Below are 22193 nucleotides of genomic sequence, written 5' to 3'. Positions count from 1 at the left end.
TCCATTGACAGATGACTAGATAATGTGTATCCATCCACTGAAAGAAAGGAAATCCTGTCACTTGCTACAACATGAATGAACCTTGAGAACATTATACTAAGTGAAATAAGCCAATCACAAAAGGGCAAGTATAGTTGACCCTTGAACATCTCAGAGATTAGGGTCAAATTAGTTGAATATTTTATAACCTGTGCAGTCAAAAATCTGAGTATAATTTAAACCGTGGATGGAAACACAGCTGACCCTCGACCCTGAAACAATGCAGAGACCCGCGCAGTTCAAACTCGCTTTGTTTAAGGGTCAGCTATACTGTATGATTCCATTTATATGAGGCATCTAAAATAGTCAAAATCAGAAAAACAAAGTATAATCATGGTTGCCAGGAGCTGGGGCTAGAGCAGGGGTTGGAATGGGAAGATGGTGGTTCAGTGGGTAGAGTTTCAGTTTTGCAAAATGAAAAAGTTGTAGAGATCTTTTATACAACGGTGTGATATGTTAGTACTACTGAATTGTACACTTAAAAATGGTTAAGATGGTAAATTTTAAGTGTTTTTTGCCATAATTTAAAAAAAAGCTAAAACTATCCCTAACCTTAGAATGATGCCAACAGGGCAGTCAGCTGTGTCCTCAGGAGGTCCGCCTTTTTTTCTTTTTTTTTGGAGCATCTGAAAAGTAAGGGTAGAAGAAACATCAGAAACTTGAGAAATTATAGTAATAGGTTTTTAAAGTTCTGTGGGATACTGTTATTATCTCTATGACTTTGTGGTGCTTTTCCATTGACTTTTTTTCTGTTGGCTGTTTTACCCCTTTCTAGTTTTTATTTCAGAGTGAAATAGATATAACAAATATAATGCTTTGAACTAATAACTCTTTTTTCCTCCTTCAGGTGTGATGACGATCAGATGTCTAACGATAAGGAGCGGTTTGCCAGGTAATGTCTTAGAGTATCTTGGTCCATGTTACAGGTCCAGGCAGTTCAAATGTACTGAGTTTTAATTTTATTTCTTTCTTACTTACTTACTTACTTACTTACTTATTTATTTATTTATTTATTTATTTACTTACTTACTTACTTACTTACTTATTTATTTATAATTTTAAGTTACAGTTGACATTCAACATTACGTTAGTTTCAGGTGAACAGCATAGTGGTAAGACATTTATATAACTTAAGAAGTGATCGATCTCCTGATAAGTTAATTTTATTTTATTGAAAGTTAATTTCTCTGTCTAGTCTCTTTCCTGTTCTGAAAGCTGGTGAACTTAGTATTATAATTACCGTGTATGTTCAGGTGATATGGCTTCAAACTAATGGTATATTTTATTTACACTGTTTTTTATGTATCATAGCCATACAGTGTGCTTGCTGGGTGTCCACAGGAACACAAGCAATATGGATTTCTTGGTTACATTTATTATTAAATGGGTCTATGAAGTCTGTACAAATAATGGTTTTATTCTTTAAAAAATGACAACAGAGAAACAATTTTTGTGGAGACTGGAGTTTTGGTTGAAATAAATTTGTTTGAATTATTCATCAAGATGAAAAATACTTTGCTTTTTATTAAACAGTGAATCCTTTTCTACTCAGATATTGGTTTTTAGAAAGTTTGTTCTGGATATTATCAAATAGTAAATTGTTTTCTTAAAGGTTGAGCTTGCAGCTACCTCAGAAAAATGAATAATCCAAATTCTAGTGCTTAACTTGGCACTTAGTGTTTATCCATTGCTGATGCTGCCGGTCTGGGGACCATGCTGGAGAAGCACTGATGTGGAGGGCTGAGAAATATCAGTCAGAGTAGTTTAAAACTACTCTAAAGCAGTAAGATGCTATCATAGACTTTGAATGAGAGGATACTATGTAAAATACGTATGAGATATTTCTATAGTAGCAATTTATAGGATTGATAAAATAGAAGTAGTAAAGTCAGGGGGTGGATAGGAGGCTGTTGAAATAATAAGACAACTATAAAATCATGAGGGCCTGGGCCAGAGTGGTGGCAGTAGCAATAGCAAAGGAGTGAAGTTAAGAGGTTTTTGAAGAATTTGTTTACTGAAGAATTTGTTTACTGAAGTATGTGAGACATCAGGATGTGAGCCGTCTCTAAGATGAGAAGTTAATCATAGATATTTGGGGAGTAGTTTTAGAAAGTCAAGCCATCAAATAGTAGCGGTGGTGTGGGTTCACAGTCTCTTGACTGAAATTCCAAAAAGCTATGAAAATATGACCCAAACTATTTTAATCTTCATTTGTCTTTCTTAATGTGAATATTTATACATTCATATGTTTCATTCAGAAATAGTAGAGTGGATAAAGGATTATGGATTTGTAGTAGGAGGCAATAATAATAGGAATTTCGGATATTTAACTTTCAAACAACAGAACTCCTTCCTTTAAGATACGATTCGTTAAGCTAGTTCACTTCACATATTCTTGGGAATTCAGCTAAAAATGTGTAAATTTTTTCAACTAAAGAAAAATGATTTGTACTTTGTTAAGGAACTGTAATAACCCAAATGAACATGAAACTTTTAACTACTTATGATCACTCAGTTCTCTTCTTGTTAATATACATGAATTTTCACATTGTTCTCATCATGACTATTTTTTTTTTTCTGCCGACCATTTTATAGAAAATGCCCTACATTGATAATTATTCTTGCCATTTTTAATAGCTAGTCTGTTGGCCTGTTCATATGTCACACTTAGACATTTTATTTGAGGCTTCTTAACCTTTATATATATATTTATATATATATTATATATATATATATATATATATATATATTTAAAATGGAGTTGGTTACTGATGCACCAGCCTACCAACACCTCGGTGTTTCTTCAGTTGCTACCAGTCCTTCCAGTATTTCAGTTTTCCAGAGGAATTTAGTGGTAATCCTTGGTGGCCCCCTCCAGGGGAGTGGGGTTGTTACGGGGGACCCCGCTATGTGTGGCTTTATTGCAGAGATATGAGAAATGACTAGAATAGAAATACTTTAGGATCAAATCAGTGATAGGGAAAATGCCAGAAACCTAGTTCTTAATTTTACTTATATAATCTCTCCAGTAAAACCCAGCTTGCTATTTTGTCTGTGAGTACATGCATGCGTGCTTGTGTGTTGTAGAAAGATTGAGTTTGTGATCACTTGTTTGACATTCTTATCGTGATTCGCTCTTTGATTATGTGGGTATCATTTTCTTTCCAGACTGGGAGCAGTGTGTGAGACCGATATTCCCCTGTTCGGTTCTTGTTCAAGCTGTATATCGAGATCGATTTGCAAGACGCTTTCTGTGTTCAGATTATGTTAATTTATAATGAATAGTGGCCTTGCTTTTGTGTTAACCTTTGTCCTGTAAGTTACTTTTCTTTATCCTAACAGATGGCTTTGTAGTTACAGGCAAGGTTCCTGTCCAAATTTTCATTTTTCCTCTATTCTCTTCATCTGTTTTGTTCAATTTCCTTTTTCCTTTCCTTTCCCTTTCCCTTCCCTTCCCTTTTCTTTCCTTTTCTTTCCTTTCCCCCCTGCTCCCTCCCCTGTCCATCCATCCATCCATCTGTCCGTCCGTCTTTCCTTCCTTCCTTCCTTCCTTTCTTCCTTCCTTCCTTCACTCCTTCCTTCCTTTTTATTTAAATTTTAGCTTAGTTCATTAATTCTGTTTTTAGGTCGGATGATGAGCAGAGCTCTGCGGATAAAGAGAGACTTGCCAGGTAGGAGAACAGTATCTTTTAGCATGATGAAGCAGATGACGCTGCTTTTTCTACCCTTTTTCTTCCTCTGCTCTTTTCTTCCCTTTTTTCTTGTGTTCTTCTTTATCTGTGGCAAGAGGGGACAAGATTCTTTAGAAGTTTGTGTGTAATAGGAATTTCAGCTTCCCCTGTCAGCAAGTGGGTGGTGAGTTGAGAGAACTTTACTTAGGAATTTAAGAAATTGCTATTAGTTTTATAGTTTTCTCTTTTCCTCTTTATCTCAGCACTAAGTTTCACAGAATAAAAAAGCTTTTTGAAACAATGCAGCTGTGCCAGTTCGTGTTGTAGCAGGAAACTACTCTTTTATCAGAAAACTAATCAATATACGTGTGTTTGCATTGAGTTCAAAGGGCCTCAGCATTTACTCCACACCGTTTGGGAAAGCTCACCCATATTTTCTGTGTAGACTCACAGCCTAAATTACTATGTCACAGCAGTTCTGGTGTCGCTTTGGTGATTGAATATTTTGTGGTTTCCCAGAAAAGTTTCAGCATCCTTGATGTGGCTGTTTGAAAGATCAGCCTTCTGGACTTCGGTGTCAGAAATCTGTCAGATACTAGGAAAATAGGTGCTTTAAGTTGGAGAGTAGAATTTTATGTTTCTCAGACAAAGTAACTGAATACGGGCCTGTATGGTGAGATCTTTTCTCCATTCAGAAAGGAGACTCTTGTCGAGAAGGAGGAAATATTGCAGAAGAAATGTTGTGCCCCCATTTTTATTTTATGGTCTCTGATTTGGGACGACTCAGTACGAGATAGCTCATTGATCCCAACATTTATTTTTACTACTTTCTGCCCTCTTATCTGCCATTACCTCTTTCAACTGGGTCACAAGCTCATTTTGCCACCATTTCAACTCATGCCTCCTACTAAGTGCCTCACTCTCCAGAAAACTGAGCAGCACGTATGGTGGGAGGAGCATTGCATTCGTTGGGTGCGAAGGCAGCTCTCGGGAAAGTCACTTGATACAACTGCTTGACTTTAGTTTGCTCTTCTCGGGAAGAGGTTTATGTTACATTAGTTGTTTTCTTTTTTCTTTTTGTTTCGACAAAGAATTTTTGTTCAAATAGAATCCTTAAGTGTAATAGAAGTAAAGAAAAGATACAGCAAAGCTGCCCAAGTGAAAGCAGGAACGCAGCCTGTCGCTGGTTCTCTCCCCGTGGCAGACGCTGCGAGACTGTTGGCTTTTCAGAAGTCCAACTTGAAAACTAGTGGATTATTTTTAACAATGATATCATTCTATCTTGATTTTGAGGACATCAGTATTAGAGGTGTGGTGTACTTCCCCTGATGAAGTACAGATGTCTGTTTTTAGGCCTTTACGTCCTTCCCCGCTCCACCCATACTCTTCAGTTCACTTTGTCCCAAACATGGGGAGTAGATGGTATCTTAGAGTCGCTTGAGCTCAGATGAAGTACAGATGTCTGTTTTTAGGCCTTTACGTCCTTCCCCGCTCCACCCATACTCTTCAGTTCACTTTGTCCCAAACATGGGGAGTAGATGGTATCTTAGAGTCGCTTGAGCTCAGTGCACCAGCATTAACTCCACTGAGATAGAGAAGGTACAACTTCGTGCATTACCTGGGACAAAGAAAACTTCAAAATTTTCTAATTCTGTCTTCTAGTGTTGAGAATAAGACGCTTACAACCAACAACATTCTATAGACCAAGGGTGTCTTTACCATCAATTCTTCTATCAACTGTTGAGCAACATACTTGTGTTGGAAAAAATCGGTCATTTTATGTTTTTAGGCTTTAAAAAATTGAATTAGTAAACATGGAGGCAACCAAGCCATGATTATGTTTCAGGAACTTTGTGAATAAAATCAACATCTTTTTAAGACTGTCATTTCTTAAAACATTTTTCGTTCTGAGGGAGTGGTAATTTACATAGAAGGTAAAATTTCCAGGCGATAGAACTGTTCATATCTGCTTGTTCTCTGTCTGCCTCGTTAGTTTCTGTTCCACGCTTGCTCTGCATGAGGAGGTTGGCAAACCTTACTCTAACTTCTGAGACTAAAGCACTCCTAAATCTAAATACCACATTCCTTCAGCAGTTCACTTGGTATCTGTAGCACTCTCCCTGCTCCCAAATGGCCAGATGTGACCTCCTGGATGGGACTTCTCCTTTCTCTGTGCAGGGAAAATCATAGTGAAATTGAACGGCGGCGGCGGAACAAGATGACAGCCTACATCACAGAACTGTCAGACATGGTGCCCACCTGTAGTGCCCTGGCTCGAAAACCAGACAAGCTAACCATCTTACGCATGGCGGTTTCTCACATGAAGTCTTTGCGAGGCACTGGCAACACATCCACTGATGGCACCTACAAGCCATCTTTCCTCACTGATCAGGTCTCTGGGATGTACAGCTCTGAGAATCTAGAATCTGTTGACAGTTTCCATCTTTTTGGAGTAGATGACCGTAATCCTGAAAAGTGGGGGTCGGAGTAGAGCCGAGGCTGTAGATTGTTCAAAGGACAAGAAATCAGCTCTGAAGGGAAAAATTCAGACCATAGGAAAGTGAGTTTTGATCCCTGATTATAACGTTTATTAGCGTTGGGACAGTGAGAAATAGAGAAGACTTGTGAAAAGCTTATCAGTATTTTAGGACGTCGCTCATGAATGCAGCCTGGAAGGTGAAAGAAGAACAGTCAGTGGAGGCACAGGGAGAAGAGATGACTGTGCCCATGTGCCCAGCCATCTTCCTGGGCTTGAGGGGTGCAGGAGGTGGAAGAAATTTTATTTCTTGTTCCCGAAGCAGCTTCCAGTCTTAGTGATAAAAGGAGTCTTAGAGTCGTCAGTGCCTAGAGACGTGCTGTTATCTTTGATGCACTATGAAAAGACTAGAGAGGGCAAAATATCTAGCCTTTCAGAAACTCAGTCTGAATACGAATGTGTGAGTGGCAAGATACACGCATAAGTGAAAAATGATAGGAAAATGAATACAGAGAAGAAATGCCTTTAAAAAAGTATGAGTGCTCACTTTGGCACACATATACTAAAAAACACCTAAATGATTTATTTGCATGGGACTAGATATAGTAGGTGTATACCGGAGAGATGGCTAAAGTGAATAGACTGCCCTGGCCTGAGCAAGGATGGTCAGCAGAGATGCCCAAGAGTAAGAAAGCCATGTTCCATGTCCTGTCTTGATTATTAAAAATAGGACATGGTTATTGCAGAAAAATATGGAAAATCCAGGAAGTATAAGGAAGAAGAAAACTGACCTGTGATGCCACTCTTTTAGTCCAGGCATTAGAAAGAAGGAAAGAATACAGTTTGGAAGAAAGCAAAAAGAAGAACTTTTCGAATAGGATGGTCTCAGTGAAAGCACATAGAGCACAGATTTTATATATATGTACATCAAAATTGTTTATCAATTGTTCCAACAACACATATGCAGATATTGATTCAACGATCTCCCGTTATGCACCTGTTGTGGGCTGACCAGGTGCTTTGTGGTGTGAGAAATGTAAAGAATGTTGAGAGATTGTCACTGGTGGAAATCGTAATATAAACACAGAATCAGTTCTATGAGATGGGTGCAGTAATAAGTCCTGTAGCAGTGCAAATATGAGAAATAGAGTAGGGGGATAGTGTTGTAAATATTGGGAATAACCTGAGCAAAAGCCTAGTGAAAATGATTGGGTTACACAAAGAAATCAAGTAGTTTTGCGTGCCTACTTGGTAGTAGGAAGGGATGATAATAGGAAGGTAGGCTGGGACCTGATGATGGAATATTTAGGTGTCATAGGATTTAGTTTTTAATTTTAGGCAGTGGAGAGCCATCTAAAAAGTATAGTAGACCTGGAAACATTTTAAGGATGCATTAGAGAGAAAGCAGGGAGACCACTTCATTAGTCTTGGCATAAGGTGGCTAAGACAGTGACATAGTATTGGGAAATAGAATTGATAAAACTGAGTTATTGCTGAAGTGTAGTTAGATTTTAGGGGCTCAGAGCCTGAGAGGAAGGTGATAACTGTTAAAGGGAATGAACGCTGGACGAGCACGGACGGATTTTTGGAAGGGGAAGTAATGGCAGGTCTGGAGATGCTGAAGTGGAGTTGCTGTCTGGAGCGCCTGTTTGGAGATGTTTAACAGATACTGCTTAAAGCTCAAGGGAAAGGGTCAGGCAGGCATAGAGCAGTGGACTGGGCTCTCCTTTCATAGGAGCGAGGAGTGGACATACTCTCTCAGGGAGAGGGCATGGTGGGAATAGGGAAGAGAACTTAAGATAGAATCTTTGAAATGCCTACAATTAAGACTTGAACAAGGAAAGGGAGCCAGAAGCAGAGAAGGGGCATTTAGAAAGCAAGCAAAAGTTGGAGTGTGGAGTCACAGGGGCTAGGGGAAAATGAAATTCAAAGGATAGAATGGACGACATTGTCAGATTCTGCAGAGATAAAAATAACAACGACTCAGGAAAGGGGACTTAAGTTGACAATTAGCAACCTCCTGGGGAAAAAACCTGAATGCTGTGGTTTAGAGTGAAGACGGCAGTGGGTTGAGAAATGAAAGGTAAAAGGATAGAGCCAGTGATTCTAACATTAGTATGTGATGTTGGCATGAGAGCTGAATTGGGCCAAGTTAAGGGAAGATTTGTATAGAATTGAGAAAGCTTGATCATGTTTATAGGTCCGAGAGGAAAGAGAGAGAAAAATGGGAATATTTGTAGAGGAAGATCCTAAAAAGAGACCAGAGTGGGTGAAATCAAGAGCTCAATCACTGGTAGTACTAAGTCTTTTTATTCCCCTTCTTGAGTCCTGAGATGAAGCAGATGAGGTGGATAGTGACATAGACACATTGAGGAAATACCTGTTGGAAAAATCTATCCTGTCAGCCAAGGTGATTACGTTTAGGGCTCAGAGCTTGGCTGTGGATCAGGCAGGAGCCAGCAGTCGCTTATGGAGAAAATGCTTAGGGCCGGAAGTGTCTTACTTCTTTCCATGAATAATACTTGTTTCTTCAGAGTTCAGTATTAACTTTTTTTTCTCTTCTTTGGTCAGGAGCTGAAACACTTGATCTTGGAGGCAGCAGATGGCTTTCTGTTTATTGTCTCGTGTGAGACAGGCCGGGTGGTATATGTCTCTGACTCAGTGACCCCTGTTTTGAACCAGCCACAGTCTGACTGGTTCGGCAGCACACTCTATGACCAGGTGCACCCCGACGACGTAGACAAACTTCGTGAGCAGCTTTCCACCTCGGAAAATGCCCTGACAGGTATGCGACAGGTGGATGTTAAATGACAGGAAGTCCTTCTCTTTTTTCTGAGACAGAAGAAGTGTTTTAGCTCTTAAATTTGTTTATTGGCTCTGGCACAGCTTCTAGAATTTTCTCCTTTAATGAATATAATCAGTTCTTTTTATTCACATGCCGATAAGATACTTTATAGCTTCTCCTCAGAAAATGTTTCGTTAATGACAATGCTCATTAAAAGTTTACTTTAATCTTAATATTAGTGTGAATAAAACAGTAAAGGCCAACCCTACAATAAACTTCTTTTTTTCCATTCTAAAAGAATTAAACATCTCTGTTTTTCTCTCTGCTTTTCTCTCTGCTTGGGTTTGGCTTTGTACTAGGTTCTGTGATAATAGATTTTTTTTTTAGAGGGGAGTAGTTACCAGTCTGTGTATAAGGGTTTTTTTCTGTATCTGTTTTTCTGTCTTCTTTTTGGTTTTGGTCCCCCACCACCCTCCATTTTAATGATATTTAGTCTTTTTGTCCGAGTGCTAAAGGAAAAACGTCACATCTGCTTCTAAGCAACTCTGGAAAAAATTTTAAAGTGGAAGCAGATCAAAACTGGTAATTAAAATAAAATGCAGGAAAGTCCATCATGATCATATTAATGTTGGTTTTTAGTTTTTCTTCTCACTTTTTAATGAATTTCCTTTTTCTAGTGCTTTTTCCCCAAAGTTCCCATTGGTTTTTATGTAATAAAAATTTTGGTTTCAGATAGATGTTTCTAAAGCACATAAAATTATGTTTTCAAACCAGTGACATTCACTCAGAGTGTGTGTGCTCGTCTGTGTATGCATGTACACATATGTGCGTGCTTATGTATAAAAAGAAGACCCAGGTTGTAGCCTCGCCTCTTGCTTGTCCACACTGTTTTCCACTCCTGCCCTCCCCTGCACAGGATTATCTCCACTGCTACCTTTGAACATAAGGAGTAAGGTTTATTGGTGGGAATTGAGGTATTTTGGACTTCAAAAAAAAAAATCCATCCCCTTTAGCCTGCCCTGTTATAAACAAGGAGCTTGAAGGGCATGAATAGATGACTTACTTATCTTTGCCTTCAGTATCTTTCCCCGTCTCCCCCATAACCAAGAGTGCACTCCAGACTGCTCTTCACATTCTCCTTCAGGGCGTATCCTTGATCTGAAGACTGGAACAGTGAAAAAGGAAGGCCAGCAGTCCTCCATGAGGATGTGCATGGGCTCAAGGAGATCATTTATTTGCCGTATGAGGTGAGTGTCAAGCTGGAGATGGTGATTTGACATAGGAGGAATTAAGAGCTTAGGGTTTGATTTCTAGTCAGGAGTTAAACTCTTAAATCCAAGTCTCCATTGGATTGAATTTGACTTTCAAGACCCACATGGGTTGTAACACAGAATAAAGTGTTTGATAAAGGAACTAACGTTTACCCAACTCCTCCAGTGCCAGGTGTGACAGGTTCATTGTGTCTGTCATCTTGTTTCCCACAGCTGCCCTGTAGGGTAGAATTCGTGGTTACTATTTTACCGATTAAAAAACAGACTCAAAGAAACTTCTCAGCATTACATAGGTATTGTCTGATACAGGATTTTATTTTAATCCATAGTAGTCAGGCTCCAAAACCAATATTTTTTCCCAGTGCATCACGAGACAGCATCCATGTACTCAGACCATTTCTGCATATTTTTGTGGTAGAAATTTGGATTTTCTTATGTCTTTCTTAGTATTTAGTGTTTATAAATTATATACCATACATTTTAGGATTCTGAAAAAAAGATGGTGGTATTTTTCACGTAGATAGAAAAGGTAGCTCTTGAAATCACGTAATAAGTTCAGGCTGTATAATGGAAACTGACTACATTGTACTGAAATGATGCTTATTAGAAGGGGTGAGTAGGATGTTAGAAAAGTTTCCTAGGAGAGGTGCAAAATGGAATTGTGGCTCTGGGTTAGAGTAGCTTCTGGGTTTGCTTCTTACTATCTTCTGAGATTGTGAGCATATTAAATGACTATTTTGTGTTTTGATTTCATCATCTAATAATGTCGAGTTATATTAATATCAACTTAATGTTGTTACGAGGATTAGTCGGATAAATATACGTTAAGATGCTTAGACTAGTGCATGGCACATATTAAGTTCTATGTAAGTTTTATCTGTTCTTATTAATTTAAAGAAACGAGAGGAAAGTAGAGAAGATGGGAGAAAGCGTCCCAATATGTGGTGGCTGATGGAAACACAGGCAGGAGCAAGATAAATAATAAGATGTATCAAATAGATTGGGTTGTGAAATAGAATTGGCAAACCACAACTCTTTTTTTGTAAATAAAACTTTATTGGAACATAGCCGTGCCGTTTGTTTACATATTGTCTGTGGCTGCTTTCATGCTATAATGGCAGAGTTGACTAGTTGCAGCCGATTGTATGACCCACAAAGCTGAAAATATTTACTGTCTGGTCCTTTAGAGATAAATCATACTGACCCCTGCTGTAGAGAATCTGCACATGAAGAGCATTGGCACATTTCAACTTCAAATTCTAGAAGTTACAAGTTTTAGAAATTCCAAATCTTTTTTCTTTATCCTTCCTCGTTAGGTATATTGTTACCAATTTTCTGTGTCTAGTTATATCTAGAGCCTGTTATTTGGCTGTTTAAAGAATGGAAAATTCTTTGCTAGTGCAGCTTAATTGCTTTTAATCTTTCTGTTCATTGTAACAGGTGTGGCAGTAGCTCTGTGGACCCAGTCTCCATGAATAGGCTGAGCTTCGTGAGGAACAGATGCAGGTGAGATCCTAAGCAGGGGAAAAGCAAGGGATGGCCAAGCACAGAAAGAGAGCATCACTTCTTCAGCTGCTTGCTACAGTACTTCCTTCAGCAGCTCTCACCCTCATCCCTCGCTCCCCAGTTACTTTTTCCTGGCCGTATGTTCTTGAACTTCCAAAGCTGCTTTTGCTTACCCTGTTTAAAGAAGTTGCCATACTGCTTTCCCTGCTTTCCTCCCGCCGTAGTACCTTTAAGATGCTTTACTTTGGCAAGGGTCAAAATATGATGTTGGCTTTTGGGTGGGAAAGATCCAAGTACAGTCATCCTGTGTTCTAAACAACCAAGAACCTAAAGTTAAAGGTTCTGAGCCAGCAGTGCCTCGTATGTGTTACTGGGGAGGGTGCTCTCCTCACATCTGTAATTCTTCTAGGAATGGACTTGGCTCTGTGAAGGATGGGGAGCCTCACTTCGTGGTGGTCCACTGCACAGGCTACATCAAAGCCTGGCCCCCAGCAGGTAGGAAAGTCGGATTGTGGTTTCTCTGTTGGTGCAGCAGGATCCTCAGCATCCAAGAAAGTGAACTAACACTTATCATGTGTACCTGGTATATGAAATGTACTTTGACATAAACTGTAAGAGAATAGGAAAGAAAAGTAGACCCCTTCCTTCCCTCACGGAGCTTATATTTCAGTTGAAGAGATGGATTACTCAGACTTGAAAATGACTCAGTGTTGGCTGTGTCACAGATTGTAGTTTCTAAACATGCAAATTCATAATAAGGTATACTGAATACCAGTGTTCTAAGTATTTGAGTGTAAGAGACAGTTGGAATTGAATACAGTTAACATGGAAAGCTATCTAAAGTGGGAGCCGGACTTTGGGGGACAGGGGGAGACGGCTTGATTGTAGCGACTTGTTAAGGGGCTCTTCTCTGCAAAGGCCTCAGGTCAGGATCTGAGCAGATTAGCTTTACTAGAACTCGAGGTCGAACAGGGCATGTGAGAAAGGTGGTCGGGGTGGAGAGATCAGCTTTTTAAACCGGCTCGTTAGAATTTCCAAACCTTAGCAATGTCATTACTCCCAGCTAGGTGAATACGATTTGGAAGTGGGTGCTGTAGGGAGACAGAAACTGAGAGAACAGAGAGGCAGCGTGGTGTATTTTGGTAAGAGATTAAACTTTGGATTTGGAACAATGTGGATTTGATTCTGGCATTATTATTTCCTAATGGTATAACCTTGGGTAAGTTGCTTGACCTTTATAAAAAAACTTTCAGTTTCTTTCTTCTAATTTGGAGATAAAATATCCCATGTAGCATTATGACGATGTATAGATTTAATGTAAGAAAAGCTCCCAGCCCAGGGCCTGGCATATGGTAGGCACCCAGTAAATGGTAGCTAAATGTAAATTTTAAGAAGTAATGGCATTGGAACTTTTTAGCTTATATACTGTATAAATCATACAGTTGAAGTATACGTGGTCTTTCATACTTCTGTATAGTTCTCAAAGAAATACTATTTTTCTTGGTAAAAAGAATGTAACTGCAGAGTAGAGAGAAAATGCAACCTTCTTCCATTTCCACATAAAACATTAAAACTGGCTTCTCTCTTTTCCAAAGGACATAAATAACTATTGGTGTTTGGTTTAATTTCATTTTCAGTTGTTTGCTTACTTTAAAAATCACAAGTTGGGCAAGACATCTGTTCTTTGCCTATGATACAGTCACAGAATGAATGTGTTTGGTTTGGCATAGTTTTTTAGAATACTTTGGGTGGGACCTGTACTCTGTAGTTTATTACAATTAATATGGGTAAAATATATGAATTTATATATAGAAATATATAAATACTTAAAACATCTGGCGTAGATGGTATATTCTATGTAGTTTTTACCTTTATTCTTTTTTAAAAAAAATTATAGTTGACATACAATATTATATTAGTTTCGGGTATACAAAACAGTGATAAAACATTTATATACCTTACAAAGTGATCGCCATGATAAGTCTAGTAACCGTGTCGCTGTCAGAGTTATTATAATATTATTGACTGTGTTTCCTATGCTGCACAATACATCCCCGTGACTGTTTTATAACTGGGAGTTTGTACTTCTTAATCCCCTTCACCTTTTTGCCCATCCTCCTAACCCCCTCCCTTCTGGTGGTCATCAGTTTGTTCTCTATTATCTACGAGTACCTGTATTCTTATCTTTCATCACTCTTTATTGTTTTATACCTAGTCTCTTCATATGTACATGTATTTTAAATCTTTACCTGTCTGACTTTTGAAGGCAGTTGAGTTTGAGATCTCTTTTAAATCTTTTAACTTTACCTTCCTGAAGGTGTCTCCCTCCCAGACGATGACCCAGAGGCCGGCCAGGGGAGCAAGTTTTGCCTAGTGGCCATCGGCAGACTGCAGGCAAGCATGAATATTTTACATCTGTATGATCCCTTTTCATTGAGAAGAAATCTCCAACAGGACTTGTCCATGTTATTTTTCTCTCTGAATACTAACGAAGAATTCTATAAAATTCCAAGTATTTAGAGGAATATGGCATTCATAGTTAACGTTATTTCTCTTTGATTTAGCAGAGACTGAAGAGGATGAGAGAGGAAGGGGATCTTCTCCCCTTATCTTTTACATACTTAGCTTTGCAATGCTGAATTTTCTATTTCCAACTAATTTCTTTTGCTCTAAGAGAATAGAGATTTGTTTCATTTTATCATCACATGACTATAGAGAAGTGGAATTATTTCGATTCGTCTCATAAAATAGATAAGCTTGATTACTTGAGACTATAATTTTCCAATCTGAATAATGAACACAGCCTAGCTAAATGAAAGTAGGTGGGTTTGAGGTTGAATGAATTTTTATCTTTCTTTACAAAGTTGGTGAGGAGTACATGTGTGGGAGTGGAGTTGGTATTAACGCCCTCTCTGTTTGTGATTGTCATTTTTTCCTTCCTGGATGAGATGTGAAAGTTTTGAGATTCCTAAAACTGGGAGCTTCATATCTATGTAAAGGGACCATGAGGGAGTGGGAGCTACATCTGTAAAGGATGGAGTCATTTTATCTCATTTTCGTCTCCTTACTTTTAGGTAACTAGTTCTCCCAACTGCTCAGACATGAGTAATGTTTGCCAACCAACAGAGTTCATCTCTCGACACAACACTGAGGGACTCTTCACTTTCGTGGATCACCGCTGTGTGGCTACTGTTGGCTACCAACCACAGGTGAGGGGCTAGAGGCGTTACCCCATTGACACTTATGCCTCATGTTTCCCCTTGGCTGTGTTAAGATTATTCGATCATGTAGTTGAGAGATAGCCAAACATGTCAGCCCTAGCTCAGAAAGAGATGATCTCTTTTATCATCAGATCTAGAAAAATATGGTTTGTGAAACCAGGTGGGAGCAGCAGGTATGAATATGTATTTGTTTTTTGTTACTGATATTAATACTAGATAATAATGATGCAGAAGTGCTCATTTTAATTAGTTACAATGCTATGGCCACCTTCTGATAATTCATGTAATCACCTCAAGTTCTAGTAAAGCCATTCTGCTCAAATCCTGAATTAAAGCTTTTGCACAGTAACCCACAAGTTATCATTTTATTTAGATTTCTTATTCAGCAGACCAGGTCACTATACCTGAGTCAAGAAATAAGTCATTATGTAAACATTCAAAACTATAGTGGCCAGAAGGGTGTTCTGGCTGTGGTTGTGGGAGGAGGTTGGTGAAAAAAAAAAGACCTTGAAAAAGAACAACAAATTTGGAGGATTTACACTACCTGTTATAAAGGTGTCGTTAAGACAGTGTGGTGTTGGTATAAGGATAAGTTCGTAGATCAGTAGACTGGAGTAGAGTCTATTCTCACACTTATGGTCAACTGATTTTCAACAAAGATGCCAAGACTGTTCAATAGGGAAAGAAATCTTTCAAACAAATTGTGATGAAAGAATTGGATATCCAAATTTAAAAAAAAAACCAAAAAACTTAGACTTTTACCTCCTACTATACACAAAAATCAACATAAAGGTGTAAATGTGTAAGAGCTAAAGTTATAAAATTTCTAGAAGAAAATAGGAGAAAGTCTTTGTGATCTTGAGTTATGCAGATTTGTGATTGGCTAGGGGATTGGGAGCTCAAGGGAACTTTTGGGGCAATGGACATGTTCTAAAACGACTGTGGTAATGGTTGCACAAGGGTAAAACTTTACTATAGATATCAAATTGTATGCTTAAGATGAGAGATATATGTAAGTTATATCTTAAACCTATAAAAAATGCAGTTAAAATAAACGTACAGTATTCTGAAAAAGATGCTCTAGTGTCAAGTTGCTTAGCAGATTCCATTTCTCTTTTTCTTCCCACTTACTAAAATCCTAAAATAAAGACAGGAGAAATGAGTATAAGGCCATGCCACCCTGAACAAGTCCGATCTCGTCTGATCTTGGAAGCTAAGCAGGGTCAGGTTTGGTTCGTACTTGGATGGGAGACCACCTAGGAAGACCAGATGCTGTAGGCGTAAAAAGTAAAAAAAATATGGGATTGTAAGACAGGAGAAATGGAATCCAGGCCCCCTGTAATGGGCCAGAGAGTTAGATGCGCATAAAAGTGTCGATCTGACTCTTTTTCCCTTTTAGGAACTCTTAGGAAAGAATATTGTAGAATTCTGTCATCCTGAAGACCAGCAACTTCTAAGGGACAGCTTCCAACAGGTAACTTTTTCTCCTGGTTTGGGTCCGAATAATATTTTTATCTAATATCTGTTATCACCTTTATTCCACAAATACATCTTGACTACTGATGAATTGAGCACTACCCCCTAGTAGGCACTACAGTTTTACATTCTTTGGTACTTAGCCTGTGTAAGGAACAGAAAAGATTCAGTACTTTGGAACTACAGATAATGTCCAAGGTATTTTTGTTTGGTTAGTAAGCTGCATCCGAAGGACTGTCTTTAAGATATTTAAAATATTCTAGGCTTCACTGAACTGTGAAGGGTAGTAGAAAAATTCATTTTACAGTTCTTTTATAGATGAATGGGATTGACTCTGACTTATAAGCTGACTCTTAACTGTAATTTTCAGAACCTATACCCTGAAAATATCTGGTGAATTGGGTAGCAGTTCTTTATATTAGACTAGTTAATTTTCCTTTTTATGCCTCAGTAGTGTCCTCACTGATACAATGTGTATTTAATAATAGTACTTAAATTCAGAGGGTTGTTGGAAGATTAAATAAGATAATGAGTTAAAGCGCATAGCCCAGCTTTTAGAGGACATCAGACAGTGGCAGTAGAAAGTCTGTCTCCTGTGTCCTCAGTATCACCAGTTCTGTCCACTCAGCTGTAATCTCAAGAAAAACTATTTTGATTTCTGTTGAAACCATTCAAAGCTAAGGACATGGACCTTCAGCAATGTGAGAAGATGCTGTAGGGTATATTTTAAATCCATGAAATTTCTAATTCTGATGTTTTTGGCCACAGAGTATCATTTTATCACTTCCGGAAAATGTTTATTCCAAACTGGCTTTAATGGCCCGTCTATACAACTCTGTAATCTCAGCGTTATTATTCTGACATCAGTTGCTGCTATGATTTTAGAGTGCATAAATAAAGGTGCTTTTTAATAGGCGCTCTCCAGCCACTCTCTTAGTTGCTGCTTTCCAGATTTCAATCTTTCTTAAGCCTAGATGGATCTATATTTCTTTTTGCTTTTCAGTAAATCAATTTAGTTATTCCAATGAAGCTTATTTCCTGCCCCTGCCCCCCATTTGGTTACTTCAGTACTTTGTTTTATGCTTGATTTGTAAAAGTTTTATTTATTTTTTTAAACGTGCCATTTTATTCTTGCTAAGTACGTTCCATTTGTTGCTATTCTTATTTTTTAGATTGTCACATCAGCAATTACTGCCACACTCATCAGCCTAAACACAAATGTTATCAATTTACTTTTTCTTGAAAAACAATTAAAAATGTAGATCTTTTGAAGTACCAGGCTTATACTTCATTGTAATAGATTTGTACAGCAATAAGCAGGTTTTAAAACCCACTACTTAGTGTGCAAATGTGATTATGTTCATTGTGTATGTATTATGCAGTGAGTACATGTAAGTACTAAAAGCTGCTTACTGTTTTTAAATGAAAGTGTTATTATCACATTTCTTTGTTATCATGTTAAATAAATGTTGATGTTCTTAAAAAAAAAGCACAAAGGCCAGTGGTTGACATATAGTAACAAAATAAATGTTAGTTGCTAACATTATTATTTCTTCATTATTAGTGAGGGAGGGTCAAAAAATTGTTTCCTATTTCATGAGACTAGAAACTAAAATAATCTAAAATTAGTTTATTTTTAAAAAACTAAAACAAAATATGACTTAAAAAGCCAACTTAGTTTTATTTATAGAAACTTCCATGGGTGCTGTGAAAGTCTCAGGTTTGGGGGGAAAATCTAAAATTGAAGAGCAATTCAGTGTCATTAAACTTAGAAATTCCTTATATAGACTTATACAGCTAGATCAGCATTATCTTTAAGGGAAGTGGGCAAACAGTCCTTTCTCTCCTAGAAATAATCGTTATTCCTATTTGACTTTGACAAGTGGTCAGATAGCTTGGGACTCTGGGAAGACACGTAAATCTCTCTCTCCTCGTTATTTAATCACTTAGTTTTCACACCTCATGTTTTGTTGGTAACATTGAAAGAGACTGGGACTTCAAGGACAGTGACACAAGTAATTTAGGGTTTATAGAACTGGGATTTTTTTTTTTTCCCTAAAGAAAATTTTTTGTGATTTCATTGATAGTGTGAAAACTTTTTCAGGTGGTGAAATTAAAAGGCCAGGTGCTGTCTGTCATGTTCCGGTTCCGGTCTAAGAACAGAGAATGGCTGTGGATGAGAACCAGCTCCTTTACTTTCCAGAACCCGTACTCAGATGAAATTGAGTACATCATCTGTACCAACACCAGCGTGAAGTATGTACCATGAATGCCTTTTCCAGTGTTGGGATTTCTGGGCTAGGTCTGCTTAGTCTTACCACGCTACCTCCTCTTCTGTTTTTCTAGTAGTAAACACCACTAGTTTGAAGTTCCTCATCTTCCAGTTTCTTATCATTAGGATAGTTCATCCAGGTAGGATAAGATTTTAACAAACAATAATTTAGAGACTAGGTTCTGAGATTTGAAGTGTGCGTATTTCGATTTCATGTTTCAGCCCTTTCTAGAAAGGATTTTGTTTTATACACCAGATTATTACTCTAGTCTGGCAGGACTTTTCTGTAGAACAGGTATCTGCAAACTCTTTCTATAAAAGGCCAGGCAGTAAATATCTTAGCTTTGTGGGACATATGGTCACTGTCGCAACTACTCAGCTCTGCTCTTACAGCATGAAAACAGTCCTAGACAAATAAAATGAACAAAGATGTCTGTGTTCCAGCAAACTTTGTTACAAAAACGGGCATTGTATTGGATTTGGCCCATGGACCATAGTTTGCTTTAGAGCATAGCTGCATCTACTCTTTTGTTAGTTCCTGTTCCTCCTTATTCCTTCATTTCTCCTCTTTGAGCTTTTTCCTTTCTCAGCTTTGTAAAACACCGTTTTATTGAGATAATTTTCACATACCATGCAGTCTTTAAGTCATACCTTCCAAGCTGTATATAGCAACTAAGCTACTCTGTCTCTATGAATTTGCCTACTCTAGCTAGACATTTCATATGAAAGGAATCATACAATATATGGTTCCTTTGTGACTGGCCTCTTTCACTTAGTATAATGTTTTAAGGTCATCTATGTTATAGCGTATATCTGTATTGCATTTGTTTTTGTCACATAATTTTCCCTTGTATGGTAATACCACATTCTGTTTATCCACTCATCAGTTGATGGACATTTGAGTCGTTTCCATTTTTTGGCTGTTAAGAATGCTGCTATGAATATTTTTATACTAGTTTTTGTGTGGCTATGTTTTTATTCTCTCGGGTATTTACCTGAGAGTGGAATTTCCGTGTCTCTTGGTCTTTAATCTTTTGAGAAACTGCCAAACTTTTCCAAAGCTGCTATGCCATTTTACATTCCTGTCAGCTGTGTGTGAGGGTTCCAGCTTCTCCACATTATCGCTGTCCTTTTTATTGGGCCTATCCTAGTGACTGTCATGGTAGTTATTTTCTGTTTAATCTTTTGTTCTAGAATCAACTTTAAACCCATCGCTTGAAGATCCGTTTATAAATAATTAGCAAGTAACTGGTAATAACATTGAGTGTGTATCCTCCAATTCAATTTTTAGGGCTTGTAAAGTTTAATTCTCTGCTAATTAACTAGGTATAACAGTGGATTGAATTTTAGAAATTTTTGTTAACTTAGGACTCAGGTATATGGTCACAATCTTTGTAGAGTTGTGTGTGGGGGTTTTTTTTTTTGTATCTTTATATTACAGAACAGCTATTGTTTTGTGTTTCCATTTTGTTTGAAGTTTTTAAAGTCTTTTTAAGAACTTGTTTCTGGAAATAATGGCTTTCCTCATTGTTGCATAGAGTTTTCCTCAACACAATTAATTACTAATGTTTTAAAATAAATATTCTTTGTAGAAAATTTGGAAAGTATTGAAAGCTATAAGAGAAGAGAAAAAAATTCACACTATCCGGAAATAGTCTTTTTTAATATTTCAGTGTATGTACTTTCAGTTTTTTTACTTACCCTTTTTTAAAACACAGTATATGGCTATACACACATAGTTACATACACGTCCACAACAACCAGGTGTTGAATACCTGGGAGGAGTTAGAACCCCAACAGGATGAACCCCTGTGCCATAGGAATCGTTTCTCTTTGTACCATGTTGTCCACAGTGTGGATTATTTGTTCAATCCTAAGGTTACCCTTAGGATTGGACTTGAAGGGGTAATTTATTGTGATTGCCCCAGCTACAGGTGAATATACAGACCTTTATGTGCAAAGAGAATTTGATACATTTTTCCCCTCTCTGTGTCATCTACTCTCCATTTTTCCAGGAACTCCAGCCAGGAACCACGGCCTACACTATCCAGCACAATCCAGAGGCCACAGCTGGGTCCCACAGCTAATTTACCCCTGGAGATGGGCACAGGGCAGCTGGCACCCAGGTGAGAAATAGTGGAATAATCGTTTATTGAGCAGTGACTAACCCAGGGTGTGGCTGTCTGCAGTCCCAGTTTTTTTTTTTTTGTTTATTTTTTAAGCCCTTTCCCTAGATTCTTTTTAAAAATCTTTTTTCCTGTTTATCTCCTCACTGATCTTTAACATATAGGCAGCAGCCACAGCAAACGGAATTGGATGTGGTACCAGGAAGAGATGGACTGGCCAGCTACAATCATTCCCAGGTTAGTGTGCTTTTGAAGAGGACGGTGAGCATTTCCTTAAGAAATGTCCCCCGGTACCAGTTAGCGTATATCTGTATTGTAAATGAATTTTAGGGTTATTGAATTGTCATGTTAAACCTTCCATGGTTATTTTTATCACTGTATTCCACAGGTTTCTGTTCAGCCTGTGACAGCCGCAGGGCCAGAACACAGCAAGCCCCTTGAGAAGTCAGATGGTCTCTTTGCCCAAGATGGAGATCCAAGATTTTCAGAAATCTACTCCAACATCAATGCAGGTATATTTCTTCCTCATTTGCCTTTAAATTCTCATTCTGATCACTTGCTGATAGGTCTGCTGCAGACCAGTCAGTAGTCTTCCAACATATTTCCACTTAATCATAACACCTCCTGAGTAAATAGGAACTTGCTGAACTGATACACTACAGCCCCTTGACTGGCCCTCCCCCCACTCCTTTTGGTCCACAGATCAGAGTAAAGGCATCTCCTCCAGCACTGTCCCCGCCACCCAACAGCTATTCTCCCAGGGCAGCACATTCCCTCCTACCCCCCGGCCGGCCGAGAATTTCAGGTGAGCCCCATATGTGTGTGCTGCTTTACAGGGCTACTCAGGGATTCGCTTGCTGAATCCAGGTTTTATTCTTCGCGAGCTTTCTCTGGCTATTTCAGACAAAGCACTGGAACTTGCAGGGCCTAGGACAAGGCAAGCTGCTTTCCTTCCTCCTATTTCTTTGCACCTGTCCTATTGCCATGTTCTAGGTTCCATCTCCGTGTGTCCTGATCAGTGTGCGACTGTCAGTCTTTCTCGTGTTTTCTAAATTCTGTTACCAAGTTTTCCTTAACCCCAGGGAAGTCAAGGGAATCCAAGGATAGCACTAGATTGTCTTGTGACTCCTAGATTCTATGGTAAACTCACCCTTTTAATCCGTTACCTTACTATTTTTTCACTCCTAGAAATAGTGGTCTGGCCCCTCCTGTAACCATCGTGCAGCCATCAGCTTCTGCAGGGCAGATGTTGGCCCAGATTTCCCGCCACTCCAACCCCACCCAGGGAGCAGCCCCAGCGTGGACCCCTAGCACTCGCCCAGGCTTCTCTGCCCAGGTAAAGCTGCCCCT

At 38.5% G+C, this 22193-nt stretch overlaps 1 protein-coding gene and 1 pseudogene across 3 annotated transcripts in view; both read left to right on the top strand.

The window, feature by feature from the left end:
- The window catches only part of ARNT (aryl hydrocarbon receptor nuclear translocator), a 49588-nt gene that overhangs the window by 22547 nt on the left and 4848 nt on the right, over positions 1-22193 (top strand). For 2 of the 3 annotated variants that reach the window (XM_039841530.1, XM_039841532.1), the window contains 16 exons: positions 887-931; positions 3666-3710; positions 5889-6102; positions 8758-8971; positions 10116-10218; positions 11683-11748; positions 12158-12243; positions 14066-14142; positions 14823-14957; positions 16369-16443; positions 18550-18701; positions 20733-20843; positions 21008-21080; positions 21232-21355; positions 21546-21648; positions 22032-22179. In XM_039841530.1, the coding sequence (XP_039697464.1) occupies positions 887-931; positions 3666-3710; positions 5889-6102; positions 8758-8971; positions 10116-10218; positions 11683-11748; positions 12158-12243; positions 14066-14142; positions 14823-14957; positions 16369-16443; positions 18550-18701; positions 20733-20843; positions 21008-21080; positions 21232-21355; positions 21546-21648; positions 22032-22179 (1771 nt within the window). The remainder of the gene's footprint in view (positions 1-886; positions 932-3665; positions 3711-5888; positions 6103-8757; positions 8972-10115; positions 10219-11682; positions 11749-12157; positions 12244-14065; positions 14143-14822; positions 14958-16368; positions 16444-18549; positions 18702-20732; positions 20844-21007; positions 21081-21231; positions 21356-21545; positions 21649-22031; positions 22180-22193) is intronic. The other variant, XM_039841531.1, reaches the window with a different exon arrangement.
- Positions 16132-16250, top strand: LOC120585296 (uncharacterized; annotated as a pseudogene).

The sequence above is a fragment of the Pteropus medius genome, unplaced genomic scaffold (genome assembly GCF_902729225.1).
Source record: "Pteropus medius unplaced genomic scaffold, Ma_sr-lr_union100, whole genome shotgun sequence".
In the NCBI taxonomy this organism is placed as follows: Eukaryota; Metazoa; Chordata; class Mammalia; order Chiroptera; family Pteropodidae; genus Pteropus; species Pteropus medius.
This window is presented reverse-complemented; position numbering and strand designations above follow the sequence as displayed.